Source organism: Eufriesea mexicana, unplaced genomic scaffold (genome assembly GCF_001483705.2).
Source record: "Eufriesea mexicana isolate 0111107269 unplaced genomic scaffold, ASM148370v2 scaffold474474812, whole genome shotgun sequence".
Classification (NCBI taxonomy): Eukaryota; Metazoa; Arthropoda; class Insecta; order Hymenoptera; family Apidae; genus Eufriesea; species Eufriesea mexicana.
Window position 1 is genome coordinate 497,358 of NW_016907966.1, and position 17,894 is coordinate 515,251.

The 17,894-nt window shown below is 33.9% G+C and overlaps 1 protein-coding gene across 1 annotated transcript in view; it reads right to left on the minus strand.

Moving 5' to 3' along the window:
- Positions 1-586: 586 nt before the first annotated feature.
- The window catches only part of LOC108549401 (uncharacterized), a 44,774-nt gene continuing 27,466 nt past the window's right edge, over positions 587-17,894 (minus strand). Inside the window, exons 2-13 of the mRNA XM_017902764.1 lie at positions 8,685-8,856; positions 8,558-8,581; positions 8,278-8,393; positions 7,948-8,185; positions 4,524-7,712; positions 4,233-4,430; positions 3,396-4,077; positions 2,963-3,163; positions 2,085-2,219; positions 1,507-1,784; positions 1,236-1,430; positions 587-828 (exon numbers count right to left, since the gene is read on the minus strand). Of these exons, the coding sequence (XP_017758253.1) occupies positions 587-828; positions 1,236-1,430; positions 1,507-1,784; positions 2,085-2,219; positions 2,963-3,163; positions 3,396-4,077; positions 4,233-4,430; positions 4,524-7,712; positions 7,948-8,185; positions 8,278-8,393; positions 8,558-8,581; positions 8,685-8,856 (5,670 nt within the window). The remainder of the gene's footprint in view (positions 829-1,235; positions 1,431-1,506; positions 1,785-2,084; positions 2,220-2,962; positions 3,164-3,395; positions 4,078-4,232; positions 4,431-4,523; positions 7,713-7,947; positions 8,186-8,277; positions 8,394-8,557; positions 8,582-8,684; positions 8,857-17,894) is intronic.

Below are 17,894 nucleotides of genomic sequence, written 5' to 3' on the forward strand. Positions count from 1 at the left end.
AAATACTATTTATCGCGATTATTCATGTCGCTTTCGAATGAATTAAATCGCGAACGATCTTCTAATGCATAGTTATTAGTAGATATACTCCTGCGAGTCGAGCACATTAATGTTTACTATCAAACGCAAAGATAATTGTATAGAAGAGCATAAATCAGTGTTAACAGTATCGTTAATTATCATTAATAGCCGAGATTTTTTGAAACATTCCACACCGATGTTCAATACACTCTCTAACATTTATCTTAAACTTTTGATTTCTAGCTATGTATTGCACATCTATATAAAATCAATGAACCTTTAATATTTCACAGCGGAGTTTTCAAAGATAGATTGAAACTTTTATACTTTCATTATGAAATGCTTTTTAGTACCAAAGTTTCTATCAATTATTTATTTATTTAAACAGTTATTTTGTCTTTTAAATATTCATTTTATCTGTTTTCTGTCTTTCAATTCATTTTCGATAAACAGAATAATGATTCAAATTTGTCTTTCATAAATTTAAATTTTTTCATTGATTAATTCGTTTATTCAACGCGTATGATTGAACAAATAAATATGAATACGATCAGTCTTCATTTCACTACAAATTAACAGGGCAATTACGTTCATCACTACCGTCCGAACATTCCAAGAACCCATTGCATATTCTGGATTTCGGTAAACACTCGCCAAGTGGACATCGATGACCTTTGCAGGAAGCTATCGAGGATCGAATATCTTCTCTTGAGATCACATATTCGACCCACGGAAGATAGTGATATACTTTTGTGTAGACTCCAGGTCTTCCAGGTCTGGCACAACCATAACCATTAGAAGTGATGCCTGATGGAAAGTACAATGTAATTTCAATACACTTAATTGTTCAAGTATAAATTAATAATATAAATCTATCCAAGCATCAATTACTCTATGATCTAAATAAATTAGCTATCCAAGGCTTTACACTAAGAAATACTATTCTAAAACTTACTCTTGTACTATTTATTTTTATCATTTTATTTTTGTTCTTTTAAAATAGTTGAAAATGAAGAATAAATATAACGAGTAAATAATATGACAGGATTTATCATTTCATGGCCTTAGATATCTCGTTATCTCATTATTTAGATATATACTTTCTTAGGTATATGTACATTTTACATAAATCACGCTTTATATAATTTATCATTGATAAATTATAGTGTCTGATATGTTATCAGTGACTTTTTATTACAAATAGATGTGTTTACCGTGAAGGGTGTACTTGTCTGATCCTGAGCAAACCAAAGGTCCACCACTGTCTCCTAAGCAAGCGTCTCTCCCACCATCCTTCAATCCTGCACAAAGCATACCAGATGTAATCCTATATAATGGAAGGAACAGAGTTTTTCTTCGACACTCCTCCGTTGAAATAACAGGCAGTTGTACTTCTTGCAAAGTATCCGCTGTTTAACAGACATGACATTAATCAATGCAGTTTTTCGTAGATACAACGAATATTCGTTTAATAATTATATTTACGAAATATTCTTCCGATTTCAAATAACTGTCCCCAACCAGTCACTGTGCACATGGTTCCACTTTTTGGTTCCGACTCTGGTAGGCATACTGGTCGAACGTAATCGCTAAAAGTTACTGGTTCTTCAAGCCTTAGCATCGCTATGTCGTTTATGAATCCATTGTCGATGTAATCAGGATGGAGGGATATGTGATCCAAACGCAATACTTGTTCATATGGACTGGGAAAGCTTCCCCTACGAGTCGCTCCGATTCTCGCGACCCAATACTCGTCTTGAGCACTGCAAGAAATATTGTAATATACTATTAAATATTTTATTTCTAAGATAATATAAAAATAAAAGGGAAAATATTTTTAATAATTATAAATAGTAAAGAATAATTTGTAGCATCAAAAACTCTTAATAGTATTAAATTCTCCAACAATTTGTATTAATTTTCATTGAAAGAATGAAGTTAAAATTTCTATTATAATTTCTTTATTTGAAATGTTGATATTTCAGTATTCTATTTAAGTTCAACATTTTTTAACTGATTTTACTTCCTTTATATATCTTATGTATTATTATCAATTTACTTACTGATAAAAGCAATGTGCTGCAGATAAAATCCATCTTTCGTTGATAAGAGCTCCACCACATTGATAATCACCTTCCTTGTATAAAGCTACTTGCCATGGCCAGCTTCCAGCTGAAGAACTACCACCTCCTACTATCCTGGAATGTCGCGAAACATTCGATCTGTTTCAATGCATACATCTTATACAAGTACTTTTATCTATATACTTCCTTTATATAAGAATAATATATAATTGTACAAAAATACGTTACTTTTTTAATTTTTAAAAATTATTGATTTCTATTTTTGTATTCAGTATCTTAAATGTTTGCAAATGAAATACTAATTGTAAGTTTCTAAACAGAAACCAGTACGTATAATTTTTTAAATAACGCTATACCTTTATGTATGAAATTTTGTATAAAAAAAGAGAAGAAGAAAACATAATGTATAGGTTATATCATGAAATTTGTCTTTTTTTGTCTTGTAATTTTGTCTTATAATATCATTAACATACAATTATTTGTGATTATGTGTAAAATATTTCTTACAATAATTATTACTTGTCAACGAAATTCATTAACGATTTTAAACTACCAGAAAGTATTGCCAAAAAAGAAGAAAATGACAGATATTTCCGGCGGATTTAATGTAATATTCTTGCAAGCTCCGATAAAAATTTATGACCGTATATATCATGGTATAGTTACTTATCTCGATCGATAACGATCACGGTAATTCTAATTTTATGTAGATCGTTTGTAACATCTTTTTGTGATCAATATGTTGTTATTATGGAGGCACACAGGGGGCATTATCCCGAGTGCATTTGTATACAAATAGTTTTGCAAATGATCCGGTCGGCGTATAATTATGAGAAACTGGTTCAGTGAGTGTATACCTGGCCTGGGACGGTGCCTGCGTTCTTATTCCGCACTCAAGGTTCTTGCACTTGACCCTGAGAATCTCGCCACTTGGGCACTCAGAAGGTTTGAAAGTTAGTATCGTCTTATCCAAGGGTTTCTCGTTATATGACAAAGTGTAATACGATCTCATAGATGTTGGATTTTCGTCTAATACTTTTTCCACGGTTTCGTAATCCCTGAAAAATATTTACAGCAAATTAGTAAAGAATTTCTTATACTTTGTTTTATATTATATAATTGTATTGTTGGAAAGATTTTTTCTACCGTTTAAAGAAATTTTACTCCATAAATTTTTGTTGTATATATGGTCAAATGTTTTAGTCATGCCAAGAATAAATAAAATATTTAGCTAATAGAGTTACACGGGACTCCTTGTACTTATAAGGCAGGATATTATGCAATACTTACTGATATGTAATCGCTTTGCAAACTGCTCTACCGAGGTCTTCGATGGTCCAAGCAGCTTGTCTTTCTTGCAGTAGGTCATCCATTTCATTTAGACACAATTTTCCCCATTTTCCATTTTTTCGGATATTTAAATAACCCCTTTCGTTGTAATTGTTGATCTCTTTCTTTAAATTAACTATCGATGTTTTGTCGTTGTTTTTCGAATTTACATGGATTGAATTTCCTTGTGCTAAAATGTCTTTCGCGTTTGATGATATCTCTCTTCCAGAAACCAGAGTTGTAGCGTTAATTTCCTCCTTAATCACAGGTTCATGTTTGATACTTATAATTTTTTCTAATTGAATATCATCTTTGAATGCGTGCAAAGTAGTTGATTCTGAGATGGAAGATTCCACTGCTTCTTGATCATAAAGGATGTCCTTGTTAGTGGTGGATTCTATTTCTGAAAAGTGTCCTTGAGATGATGGATGTTCGTCTTCAGTTACGCTGGTCTCAGAATTATTCTCGTCCTTAGCGAAGGTACTCGTTTCTTCGTAATTTAATGCTGAATCGTCTTCTATCAGTGCCGCGCATTTCTTCTCGTCCTCCCCTCCTGGACAGTCGGTATAACCATTGCAAACTTTATCTTGGTTTATGCAGGACCGGCTGTTGCCGCAAACAAACTGACCATCTTCGCACCAATCTAAGAAATCAAAAAAATATGAATAAATTTTTAACAAGTGGGATACATAGTCAATAAAACTTTCTTGATATAATTCGGTTATGTAAATATCTACCATAGTAAAAGTATTTGATATGTTATTAATATTAGTATACTAGTATTAATAAATAGTATACCACAGTCTGTTTCGTCTGAATAATCCCAACAATCCGCCACACCGTCGCAAATCTTCTGATGTAAAAGCTGTGTCTTTAAGAAATCGGCGCACGTACAGTTTGCTTCGTCCTCTGAATTCGGGCATTCACCTAACATGTTGCATCTGCCGCTGGAAGGCAAGCATTTTCCATCCTTGCACAGGAAACCGAAACAACGATCTACAAAAACGTACAACTGATGAGAATTTTAAGTCACGACTAAAGTTAATAAAATCATCGAATACCTCCTTACAACCCTAACAAGACAATTACCAGTTTCCAAATTCTCTTCAGTAGTTGAAATCATCTTGTCAGTACGGTCCTCCATCTTATTTAAAATTTTGGTGAATATTTCAACGCCATCACGAGTCATTGTGAATCCCGCGCTGGAGTTCATCAGAGTTTCGTTTCCTGTCGCGATATCAGCTATTTGTTTCAGTTTCTCGAAGTCAGGCAAAGGTCGATAGTCTTCCTTAGATTTTACATTAGCTACATGAGATTGTAACATCCCTGGTCTAGAGCTATTCTTACTTTTTACAGGCTCGTTTACTGTACCTATTTCAGCGAATTGCTTGAGTTTTTCTAAAAGAAATCTATTCTCTTCTAATGTGGAGATTTTCCTATCTGATGTCTGTACGTCTGTAGCTGTTAAAGATGGAGTCTTCTCAGTCCATACCGATGTTCCCTTGTTTGAGACTTGGTCTCTGAACGACCTGTTTTCTTCTTTGTTATTGTCAATGACAAATTCCTCGGGTACTGATATTTGCGAGGTAGACACTTCTGCATGGGATTCGGAGTGTATCACAGGAAGAGAGGTGGAATTGGTGACCACGAATTTTAATATAACAGGATTCCCTTTGAAGTTCGAGGACACCTTAGTACTGATCGATGTCACAACTTCTACTATTTGTTCTACTCTAGGATGATTTATGTTTGAGTCCTCTTCTTCATTTGTCTCGAGATTCATGGGGTCTTGATGGTTGGATGAATTTCGTTTCGTGGTATTTCTGTCGCGACTGGGTACGCCAAATAATTGTTCCAATAGGACTGTATTGTCGGAAGACGTCCGATTGCTGGATTTATCGTCGATCCTCATCGTTTTCTCCCGATCAATCTTGGGTCTTGGTCTTATGGGTCTACCGATACCTGTGTTACTCTTAACAGGCGCTAGTGTGACCAAATTTTCCACCACATAAGCTTTCAGGGTATCGTTATAAATCTTCTTCCTAGTTTCAAAGGAATTATATGGACGATTTACAGTCCCATTAAAAAGCCAATTATCCCCTCCGATTTTCGTTGGTGATATATTCTCTGACGAACTGAAATCTTCTTCGACTTCACCAGGGGTGTGTTTCAATGTGTCGATTTCGATAAAAGTAGAATTCCTAGAAATATTGGATGTTAACCTTCCTGGTGGTGTCTCCTTATTTCCTTCTTTTCTTACAACTAATTTATCTATGTTATTATACAAGGGATGTATCATTTCTGAATAAACTTCCGTTGTGCTTAACTTTAGAAGCTTATCATCATCTATTACGCTCTCGATATTCGATTCAGTTGGTCTTACATGTTCAGATGATTCGATTTTTGCATCTTTTGTTGGGTCATTTGTTTCAGAATCGTTGTTTTGCTTTTTCACAAAAGTTTCTAGTTCAATGATCTCCTTCAAATTTTCTGGCAAAACCTTAAGTGCCTCTTTTTCTTTACCCTCTTTGCTCTCTGAGACTGTGCTTAATCGACTAACCTCGGTGAATTTTTCTTCTTGATTGATTATGCTGTCTGTCACGGTGTTAATTTCCTGCTTCAACGACTCTTGTTTATCATCCTTGCTGTAATTAACGACGGATGTAATTTTGTCTACAGGTATCGTATGTCTAAACGGTTTCAGAGTACCGGAGCTCTCGATTAAACTTGGCCTCATTACGGCTCCATTTAAATCTGGTGTTTTGTAGCTGGTGTACACCGGTTGTTGCACATTTTTATCGACTTTTCTATCTTGCAGTGCGTTATTTTGTTTGACTATAGCTTGGATGTCAGAATAACGATTCCTCGGTTCCAGTTCAATGTCCACATCCGGAATTGGCTCTGCTACTCCTACTCCTGACACCTTAGTCGTTGATTCCTCGTCGGAATCTGACTGAACTGGCTTCTGTACGTGCCACCGAGGGGTACTGGATCCTACTGAAGGTAAAAAATTTTCAGAACTCTCCTTGTTTCTTAAATTGCTTTGATCTACCCTCTTTTTATTCATTTTAATAGAATCGCCAGAATTCCTAACATTGTCACTTTGTTTGCCGACAGTATCCTTGTACCTACTGTCTGTTACTGTGTACGTGATCTGCGACCCAGGAACTCTCCAACCTGTTTCGTTTTCATTCGTCGACCGATGGGGTTTCGTGGGAGAAAATTCCATGGGCTGGGAAGAAGAAAGCCCAAGAGGTTGCGAAGAAGTTCGAAGCCTGATGTCATAAGTTTCGGATGGTAACTGGCCAGAAACTTCTATGTCCGGCCTTTTATTGTCTAACTGAACTGGTGAGGTTTCTGTAAAGATCTGCCCATCTTCCAATAATCCTGGAATTTTATTTTTAAACTTCCCATTTACTCTAAAATTCACCATTTCCTGAGGAACAATCCTATCTCGTGGAAAATCAGTGTCTCCAATATCAAAGGTGCTCATCCCTGGAACGTCTAAATATGAATTCAACATCTCTGATGATTCAGGAGATTTTGTGTTAGATGCTGGTAATTCAGGAATTTTTCCTTGAACACTATATTGGAGAGTTCTCTCGGTTGTGTTATGAATGTCTTCTTGATTGGTATTACTGTAATTCACTTTGTAATTCGTTTTTGTTGTTTTTTCAACATTATCTGGCAATAATTTTAATTCCGTGTTAATGTAAGATGGTATAATTGGTTTCCATGGTGACGTTTCGAAGTCAGGCTTGTGGAAATCCTTAAAGAGATCTTCATTTTCGACTTGGGTCGTAGAAGTCGTAGACGTAGCGTCTATCTTGGCAGACTCAGAATATGTATCACCGGACGATTCATCGTGTACGGTGTAATTAACTTTTTCTTTCAATTTGCTCGTTGTGTACGTGATACTTTGAGTTGACTCGGTGATGTCTTGTATAGTGGTCGGTTTACTTGTGGTCTGTTCTTGAGGTAAGTTTACTTTGGTATTATTTCTTGGTTCGGATTGAACTTTATTAATTTCCTGAGTAGAGTTCAATCTATTTGGAGAAGTAACATTCACCTTTGTGGCTTTGTACGTTCCCTGAATTGTTGGTATATTACTGAAATCGATGTCAGGCTCGGTGGATTCGACCTTAGTCGGTTTGGATTTTGATTTCGAACTCGTGATTAAGGAGCTGTTTCTATTGGGTCGAAGCAGACCGTTCTTCGTGATCATTGCATTCTTTTGTTGGGCTTGCTTCTGACTCGCTGATACCTCTTGACTAATTCCTAAATGAATAAGAAAGAAATATTATAAATACATTACTATTTTAAACTCAGTTTTAGATAAACGCTATTTTAGACATTTATGTAATACTTATTTGTAGTTATTATACATGTTACAAGTGTCCTGATATTTTTGAGTTATAGTATATATTTTTCTTTAATGTATTTTTGAAATATCGTGTAATTATGATATTACTGTTTTTATCACAATCAATCGCTGTTTCTAGCGGATGCTCACTTTTTACTGATATACTAGTGAGGTCTAGTTCCATATCCTTGAACAAGGAGGACGATGAGTACGTCTCCTTCGCGATAATATCTTCGATCGTGTCCTCGACGTTCGTGATCGATCGTGGTATCTTTCTTCTGTCTAGATATATCCTGAAGAACACCTTCAAAATACCACTTTCGAATTTGTCTATGATCGTCTGCTTATAAGCGATGCCTAATACGCTTCTTCTAAATAATAGTTCAAACTGAAATACATTAGTCATTTGTCAATTATCAGGATCCCTATTTTTAAACATAAATTAAGTCTATATAGTATAATACTGATTGTCACGCTTACTATATTCTTGTATTTACGTTCCTTTTCGCGGAATACCATACTAGTGTTTAACTTCAACATTGGATTATATTTCTCACCCTTAGCCACCCTGAAAGTACAGGAGAACCCAACGATCGCTGAAAATATTTCAACGAGTATTATTTCTCTTAATTCGTTATAATATACATTATTATAAATAATAATAATTTATAAATAATTAAATAAACATTATAAATAATTACATACATATGATACGTATTAAATAGTATTAAAATAAATTGTTAAAAAATGCAATCCTTACCATTTTTGGAATCTGTTCGAAGAGCTGAAACAGAATGAATTTTCTTATAAATATTTTTTAATTCATTTAGTATTAGCTTAGAGGAAGTATCGCTAGATAGACCTCGTGTCATAAAGTATGAACGAACCTCCCATCCATAACGCCAATCCTGCAATTGCGAAGACAGCAATTAATACTAACATAGCGGAGACAATTAACATCGCACTACCGACTTTCCATGTAGTGCTGCCCCTTTGTTTTTTCGTTTGTTGTGGTGAAACTCTGGACCATGTTGAGCGTGGTGGTAGATAATAATCGTTCTACAATTCACAAAAACATATCTAGTTTAATAAAGACATCACGCTATCAGAAACGAAAATTTTGTTAAAAAGAATGATCTTATTAATGTATCTTACTATTAAAAGTTGCTCTTCGTTTTATAATAAAATACTTCTATACTATGTCAACATTTTTTTTAATAGTTATTTTAGTACAATATTTTAGTACCAGAATATTCATCAATTGGAAAATATCTTTACGCCAACCAGTTTTAAATTAAATTGTTTTCCATTCCCTCTTTTGTTGGGTAAACTTCTTCCACTTCAATTCACCTGGTAATTTGTGCACATTTGGTGGCTATTTTTTACGTTACCATAAGCTCATATTTATTGTGTAGAAAAATTGTGTCGAGAATGTAATATTCTAAGACGCTTATGCTTAAGTATTGCTGGTAGTTTCTTCGAATCAAGCATGTATTTATTGACCAACTAACCGGTGCTATTCAACGATTCAATAATCGGAACGCGCAATAAATTTAGTCAGGTGTACAGTAATACCAGTAACGGTACTGGCGTCGAGAAGGAATGCTTCGAAAAAAAAACAGGAATGTTTCCAAAGTCAAGCACGGCAGGTGGGACCATACAGAAAACTTAGTATTAACTTCGTTCAGCATCTTGTGGAATGCAATAGTTGGAACGAACATAACCCTGTACAGTTACAAAAGTCTGGTTATTTATACTGATTGGTATGACAGTTTCGTTGGTAATGTTAATATAGCATACATATAAAAACGGGTACTTTATTACAGCTTCCAAAAATAGTATGGTTTCATTTATTTTGTATCCTTTGTAAATTTGCATACATTTGTCTTTCCTTTTTTTCTTAACTTTTGACTTCTTAGATCAAATTTTCGTCACAAGAGTGAAAACATAAAAGATTTTATTTAATATTTGTCTTAAACACATATTTTTCATCTTAGTAAAGAAAAAAATATTGTTTTAGTAACTTTTCTTAAAAATATATTTTTGTCATTGATAATCATTATTTTGAAAAATTATTGTAATATTTTGACAGTATTAATAATTTAAAGTGATATTAATTGATAATACTGGTTGTTAAATCGTCAACACAGTCAAAATATTATAATAATTATGAATAACTACATTGTGAAAGTTACCATAAAGGTACTATAGCAAGTCACTATTACTCTACGGATTTCATCTATACAGAGAAATTTCGTCTGCCAACAATGTTCGACAGTCATAGAACATATCGTTATATTCATTTATGTGTATCTATATAAAAAATATAAGGGAACTATAATACTTTACAATTTCTAATTGTATATAATCAAATAAAAATAAAGTGTAAAAAATACGGTATTTTAAATGAAAATTTGTATTATCGTCAAAACCCAAAACTTACCACGCTTAAAAATATTTCGTATGTGATTTATATAATGTATCTCTTAAATATATAAAAGTTTCAACTTCTAATATAACGTTCTGATCGATGATCCTTTTGTTCTTTGTTTCAATCAATCGATATTCACCTGTAACAGTTCACGTGACTCGCTTCGTACACAGAACGTAAAAAATGTGATCAGATTACGAACACGTTCGAATTCCGTGGAAATAAAATTTATGCGTACGATGGCACATATAATCGGGGACAAAGAAAAAAATGGTGTGCTTCAAGGCTCGGTTAGTGGACCAGCTCAACGTTATTCCCACTAAAGTCTGAAAAATGGAAAAAAACACAACCGTGGAATGGAATATGCTGTAACGTTTGTCACGGTCGGTTGCGACGCGAGATTTATCGCAGAAACCATGCGTGAAATCACCGAATCGATGATCGATACATAGAAAGTAAACCATCTGAGGAATGCGTATTCAAGGCCGTTTTTCGAGTAACAAAACAATGAAGGCACGTAATCGTGGAGATTAGAAAAATCGCAGTCTCGAGGTATCTTTCTCGTTTGTTATTATTTTTATATTAGATTTCTTATAGTTACAATATCGAAGGCTGAGTCGATGCGAATAGCCTTTAACATCTGTCACCATCTAGCGTTGATTCAACGTAGCCTGACGTTGATGCGAAGTTAACGACTTGATCGAGGATGAAAAATAATTTCACGCTCATGAAGTTCGATAGAAACCTCATGGCCATGAGAAATGAAGAAGTCAATGTGTACACTGAGGTCGTTGCCTCGGGGAATCGAAAACGAGGAACCGAATACCCGAAGAGCAAACTCTGACGCAAACTGTATATCATTATCCCAGAGGGTACATAATACTTTGTTTTTTATCGTAATATCAGTTGCATACGATGTATATAAATTGATTGGTAAATATATGGAAAGAAAGATAATTCTTAAAAGAGTTATTTGTGAGATGCATATTGGAAACATTTTCTCATAAATTATAAAAATAATAGATATAAGACAGACACTGTGAAGGTAATGATGTTCCGTCTATTTCATTTATAAACCTGGTTATCCAGTGCTCAATGTGTATATTACGTATCTTTAGAAAGATAGAGAGCAGCACAAACGAATAAATAGCCATCATGTAATTCGAATATTGGCTTTTTATATTTCATATAAAACATATCGAGGAATCACATCCGTTAAAGCGTTTTCATTTAAATTCGAGGTAATATAATATACTATTATGAGAAAATTATTATTATTATATAGTATAATTAGATTATTACTATATAATTTTTCTCTGCTTCCAACAGATCTGTCGGTATACAGTGTTAGCAAATGGAATCCCGTCACGAACTCGAGGTCTACATAATCTACTTTGCCTCGCGTGCTGAACTAGAGCGTTGGACTTCATCACGATTCCTTCGAACTTAATGCTCTCCATCCCGTTTTGTATACGTGACCATTTTGATCTCGAATGCTATGTTAACACGTGTGCAGTTAGCGTTGCTATTGTGCCGGAAAAAGTGCAAGTAGAAACGATGCACGATACTTCTCGCCGAATCACGACATCGATAAACCCTTAACGGTGCATCTAGCAACACGGAATTCCTAGTTGGAGGATTTTCAATTCGATTCGCTCGGCACACTGGCAATCTAATCGTGCGCATGTCGTTTGGAATTCGATTCTGTGTGCCCGATACACGATTTTAGCGAATGCAGTCCCTCTCAGCGATCGATAAGATGATGGTGTTCGCGATTAGATCGATCAGTCGTTGGTACACGTTGTTAGACGCTCGTAATACTTGATGGAAACGCCTTTGACATGTTTGGTCAGGTTGAATGGTAATACGATAATGTAATTTTCCTCAATAGGCTGAGATAGGTTTTGGAATGGGGTGCTTATTGAAACATCTGCTCTTAAGGATCTTAGAGTTTGGAAGAAATTGAAGACTCTCTATTGGGTCGTTAGATGTATGGAAATCATGGAAATTGGACTTGATTTTGGGTTTATATACAATGTTTATTTTCATATTTAATATTTTATAATTTAGATATTTAAATATTCATATTTCAGATTTACTATTCCATCTGGTTAAAATGAAATTATACCACTCCACGCTGAATCTATGACATATAAAAATCAAACAATGCAGTGATTTGTAGAATGCATATGGCAGACAGGCTTCCCAGAATTGAAAGAAATTACTTAAGCCTCTTAAGTCTCAGACTTTGGTATATTCGAGGCGATAAGATAGAATTCTTAACAATGTTATTTCACGGTGATATGTTTGAAATTATAACGAAGCTCCCATTATGTGTTAAACGACGCATGGTGTATTTACAAGACAAAGAGTTAGAGAGGAAGAGGGGGAGGAATCACTCGTAGGACCGCGGGTTCATAAAGGTCCATTCTTTACGGCGTTCCTTGATTTATTGCCAGCTATCTTTTCTCATTAGCATCACAGAACAAGAGAAAAATGAGAAAAATTCAGTGGACAAAAAGAGCGTTTGGGAGCATGACCGAGCTTTATTTATTTTGACCGTGTGAGATTCAATTTACCATGTGTATGGTCTAGGATGTTTATCTTGAAAATTTATTTTCTCTTGCTTTGATTCAGTTTAATTCTTCGCGTATTCTATTCATGCATTTTCAGTAGTTTAGTTTGCCTTAATTGGTTGTATACCTGATGCCTTATAGGTTACGGTGCAAACTTTACTATGGGTAATTTTATTATAAATTTTATATATATTATATTTCACATTTTATATTGTATATTGTATATTATTAGAATTACCAAACGTGTCGAAATAACAAGTACAATTTTTAATTAAAGACCTGTACTTTCTATCAAAATTACTTCTTGCGTGAATTTTGGGACACCTTATATCTTCTAAAGGCCTTTGGTTTTGTGACTCTTTGGTAAAGAAATTTGTGAGACACTCTGTATAATCTTCAGGTATATTCGGTAATTGATTCCACTGTAATTGAATCTACGGTGAATTATAAATAAAACATTAAGTCATTAGAAACTTTGTTACTGAACTATATTTGTTAGTACTCAAAGTGACATTTGTGTTTTCCATCTCTTAGTGTCATGCAATCTCCTTATGCATGTCTGAATTTTACGATTCAATCGTAAATCACAGCAGCTGTGTCATCTTTCATATTTATTGCAGTTTCTAAAAAGAATCTGACAAGAAATTAAGTCGTCTATGTACATTAAACTGTTACAGCATATTCTTTGTTACAAGCATGCTATTGTTGTTTCAAAAAATGAAATAATTTATGGGCAACATAAAAACACAAATATTAAAGTATTGTTAAAATATTAAATGGTGGTAATATTTCTATAAGAAAAATAATTTTATGTTTCTCTTTGAATCACATCATAAACAAATTTTTCAACATAAAATTATATTTCCTAATATTAATATTTTTAATTTCTTTAAAGATATTAATTTAATCTCTTCTAAAGTTATTACAAAACAATCAATCATTCCTTATGCAAAAGAATTAAAGGAAACGTTATGTTACTTGATCTGGATATGTGTCATAGATAAATGGTTACACAATTTTCAAAATACATCATGTTTCAAAGCTTTAATGTGATGATTAAACATTACTAACTCTAAGATTATTAACTCTAATATATAATTATATACCATCTAAGTATATACCAACCAACTTAATTAATCTGCTTTAGACAAAAGGAAAAATGAATTTATTAAATTTTACTCGTTATTTTCTTCTACTGGAAACTAGATATGTGCGCAAAATCAGCCCAATCCCTACTCTAACATCAGCCAGTCAAGCAATTTATCCAAACGCTCCTCCCGTTACTTTTGTCATCGTTATTCATCGACTTCTTATTAAAGTGGACTGGATTCGTCGCTTGAAATTAGATCTGAAAGCGAATCGAGTCATCGATCAGCGATGTTGATTTATGCAATTCTCATTGACAGTGAGTCAGCGCCATCTCGTCGGTATCTCCCGGATGATAATGATCTGCAAATTGGGTCAGCCAATTCTGTTAGTAACGGTGAGGTCTGAGTTTTCATCGCGTTTGCATGGAACCGTCGCTGGAAGAGATGGAGAGTAATCGCTTGGTATGTTGATTGCTTCATGGAAATTTTGCTTATTGCTCGTAACGAAACTGGCATGTTTTGTCTTTCGCGCGCTTCATTAGCGTGCTGATAAAAACATTCCGTTTCGACCAATGGTCTTCTGCCGAAGGTCATATACTCCTTCCTTCGACGTCCAATGTCGAAGAATCTTTTGTTAGACTTGTTTCATTAGCCTTGGGAGTGTTTGCTTGAAATGATAGAATTCTATTAGGCGCTGATGGGTACATATTTTCGTTTGAATAAAAAATTATGCTTTTCCTAGAATTATTTTCATGGTTTACTGATTAATTTTTTTAGGTTAGTTTATATCGAATGTAATGGAAGATAAAGGCGAAGATAATAAAAGGATGTGTTTATGATATCCATGCAGGATCATTAACCAATTTTATACCGTATGTCTTGCTTTTATCATTTTTGTATTATCTAATGTAGGTAATTAATGGCCAAAGATATTGCAAAGCTATTCTTGGCTGAGGATAAAATCAACATGCATTTGAAATCTGGATATATCGTAAAATTCTTTTTACCTTGTGTATGAAAAGGCTAATTAATTCATTTTGGAAGAAAACAATTTCTATTAAAAAGTCTATCTTGTTGAAAAATATGCTCGTTTTATTTTAAAGGGTTTTATTTTTAATAGAGTTTTGATATCTAATTTACCTAGTCTTTAGATATATTCTAAAATTTTTTGTTATTTTTCATGTACAAAATTTATTTATTTTAGAAATGATCATTTTTATTTTCACTTTCAATTTTCATTTTTTATACAATATTTGATACCTAATTTATTTGACCATGAAATTTATCTTAAAATTCATTTTTATTTTAGATATGAAAAGAATAACTATCTTTAATTTCAATCTTTTACTTTCAGAGACTGGCCTAATGGAACATTTTATACCTATAATTTACCTAATCAATTCGTATTAAGAAAAACGTCAACATTCATCAATAACCGTCTTACATTTAATTAATATCGAACCCTTCAAAGCCAAGACCGATATTTCAAATTAAGCATTCAGAGAATTTTCTCATGAAGTCGATTGGTCAGCGCGTAGGTCGTTACCTGTTGCAGCGACAAAAGAGCCGTCCAGAGCTATGCAATTTCCGACGAAGGACGAGGGTTTGTCGGCGGCACGCACAAGGCATAGAGTCCGCCGTTAGAATCGCCATTACCGTCGACAGTATCGACGGTTCGTTTGGCGCAGCCCTGAAAAGGCCTCTGCAAAGAGAAACCTGAATGTTTGCCTTGTTACAAAGAAATGCGTCGTCGCCTTCAGGACCTTGCGCCATCTGCGAGCTTTTCTCGACGTTAAGTGCCTAACGAATGTCAAATTTCATTCATAGAATCCAACAGGTGTCGCGCTATCTTAAAAATCTCCATCCCTTTACCAAAAAATTAAGTGTTATCATTGAGAGGGTCCGAATATATGTTAGGTTATCAAGTCAGCTTTTTAAATGTTACTAGTGTGTGTTTCAAATGTTAAATGTGAGTAATATTTTAACAGATTTGTAATACATTAAAAATTCATTAATATGATATTAATGATTTTATAGGTCTTTAGACCTTTTGATAGGTTATAAGGATTTCAAGATTTTTAACCCAATAGAAGAAAGTTACCGAAATAGCATTATTTAAGTTCTTTTATATTGCATTTTCTATTTCATACTAATTTATATAAAGTATTTGATCTTTTAAATTTTATATTTCATTTAATAATTTACATATTTGTAAATTTCATATGATAAATACGCCAAAAATATATACTAAAAAATACTACACACCAAAGAAACATTAAAAAAATGTGAAAGAATACCTGATTCTTTGAAACAAAATTATAATCATAGAAGCATATTGTTACATGGAAATTACTCCTTTAATAAATGATCCATCGAATTGTCTAAAATCATAATTGTTTGTTCTTGCAGATCGTCGCAGCTGGTAACAGAATGTCGGTGTCTCTTTCACTCGACCATTCATTACCCCCTCGTTACATATTTCTCGATACATGAACACGTAAGCTGTAAGAAAAATTAGTGGTCTGTACTTAAACCACGTTACCGAGCATGTCCAACTATGTGACTCACAAAGCGTAGTAACAGCTATGCGATTCTTGAAAAGGCCATTAGCTTCCACTGCCTCGAAAGCACAACCAAACGTGATAATCCGGAAGTCAGACGAGCCACCCTGTTTCTGCTTATAAATCTCGTGATAGCCCAGGAACTCATTCAATTAAGTCGTCACTCATAGACCAGAACCTTTCACGCGCGATGAAACCTTTGAATTTCCGGAATGAATTTCGTTAGTCACATCTTCAGTTTCCTTCTCGACGTCCTTACCTTCGATCATTCTCGCTGGTTATGATTGATCGTCACTGCTCTACCATCGAATAATGTAAATCGAACAAGGAATTTATTTGGAGAGTACAGTATTGTGTACATCTGGAAATGGAGGTCTGATTGGTCACAGTATAATAGTTCATCATTTCCAACATGGTCACAGAGATGGAGCACATGATTTTTCATTATCGACTGAAAGTATGACATCTATAAATCGGAACATGTACCATGTGGTGACAAAGAGAACGAACGGGGTGCATCAAAACCAAATAGAATAGAGCGATCAAAACTGGTAGGGATATCGATATGCAGAGTAGATCACTGTAACGTAGATAGAAAGATTACCAACGTATATGGTAATCAATCGAACATACATGTTTAAATCTTTTGATTTTTGAAACAGCAATTTAATATTTTACGTCAATTAATACCATACGATAGTAATTCCAAAAAATTCTTTCATTTTTGGATATTGTCGATAATGGTTTACGAAATGTAAAAATACTTTACAATATTCGAAATATTTGATAGAATCTAATGATTGTAAATTAATGATAAGTGATAACTAATGAACTAAGTTGAAATTCAAAGTCGAAACAAAAATCTTTCCGTTTATTATTTAGCACTACATACCTACAATCGCAACCTGCATACGGAATTGATTATCGGCGACATCTATGGTGTCATTTCGGCATTAATTGGAACCGTCACTAGATATAGTAATTTACAACTTATCTACATCGCTAAAATTAATTAAAGGAATGACTTTTTCACCAATGGGTTTAAAAACAATATAACCCCCTAACCAGGGTAACAATATTCATTTTTATATTCTTAATTTTATTTTATGTATGCATATATACCGCATTCGTGCATAGTAAAGACATACCGACAGATCACAGACATGAACACAGGACTTATCATCGCAGTATTTAGACCGGAGTTACCTTTAATCTCTAGCGCGACAATCGCCTTGTACCACATAAAAGTAACAACTTCAGAAGCATCAAAAATGAACTTTTATCTTATGTCAGCCCGCTTTCTATCTTCTCATAATTTTCTTTATTAAGGAAGATCATCCTAGGATTTTTATATATAAGTAAAAACATACTAATCTTTGCATAGTAATCTGCTAGCTCCATCTAACCTATATTCAATGTTATAGAAACGTCAGCTTTAAAA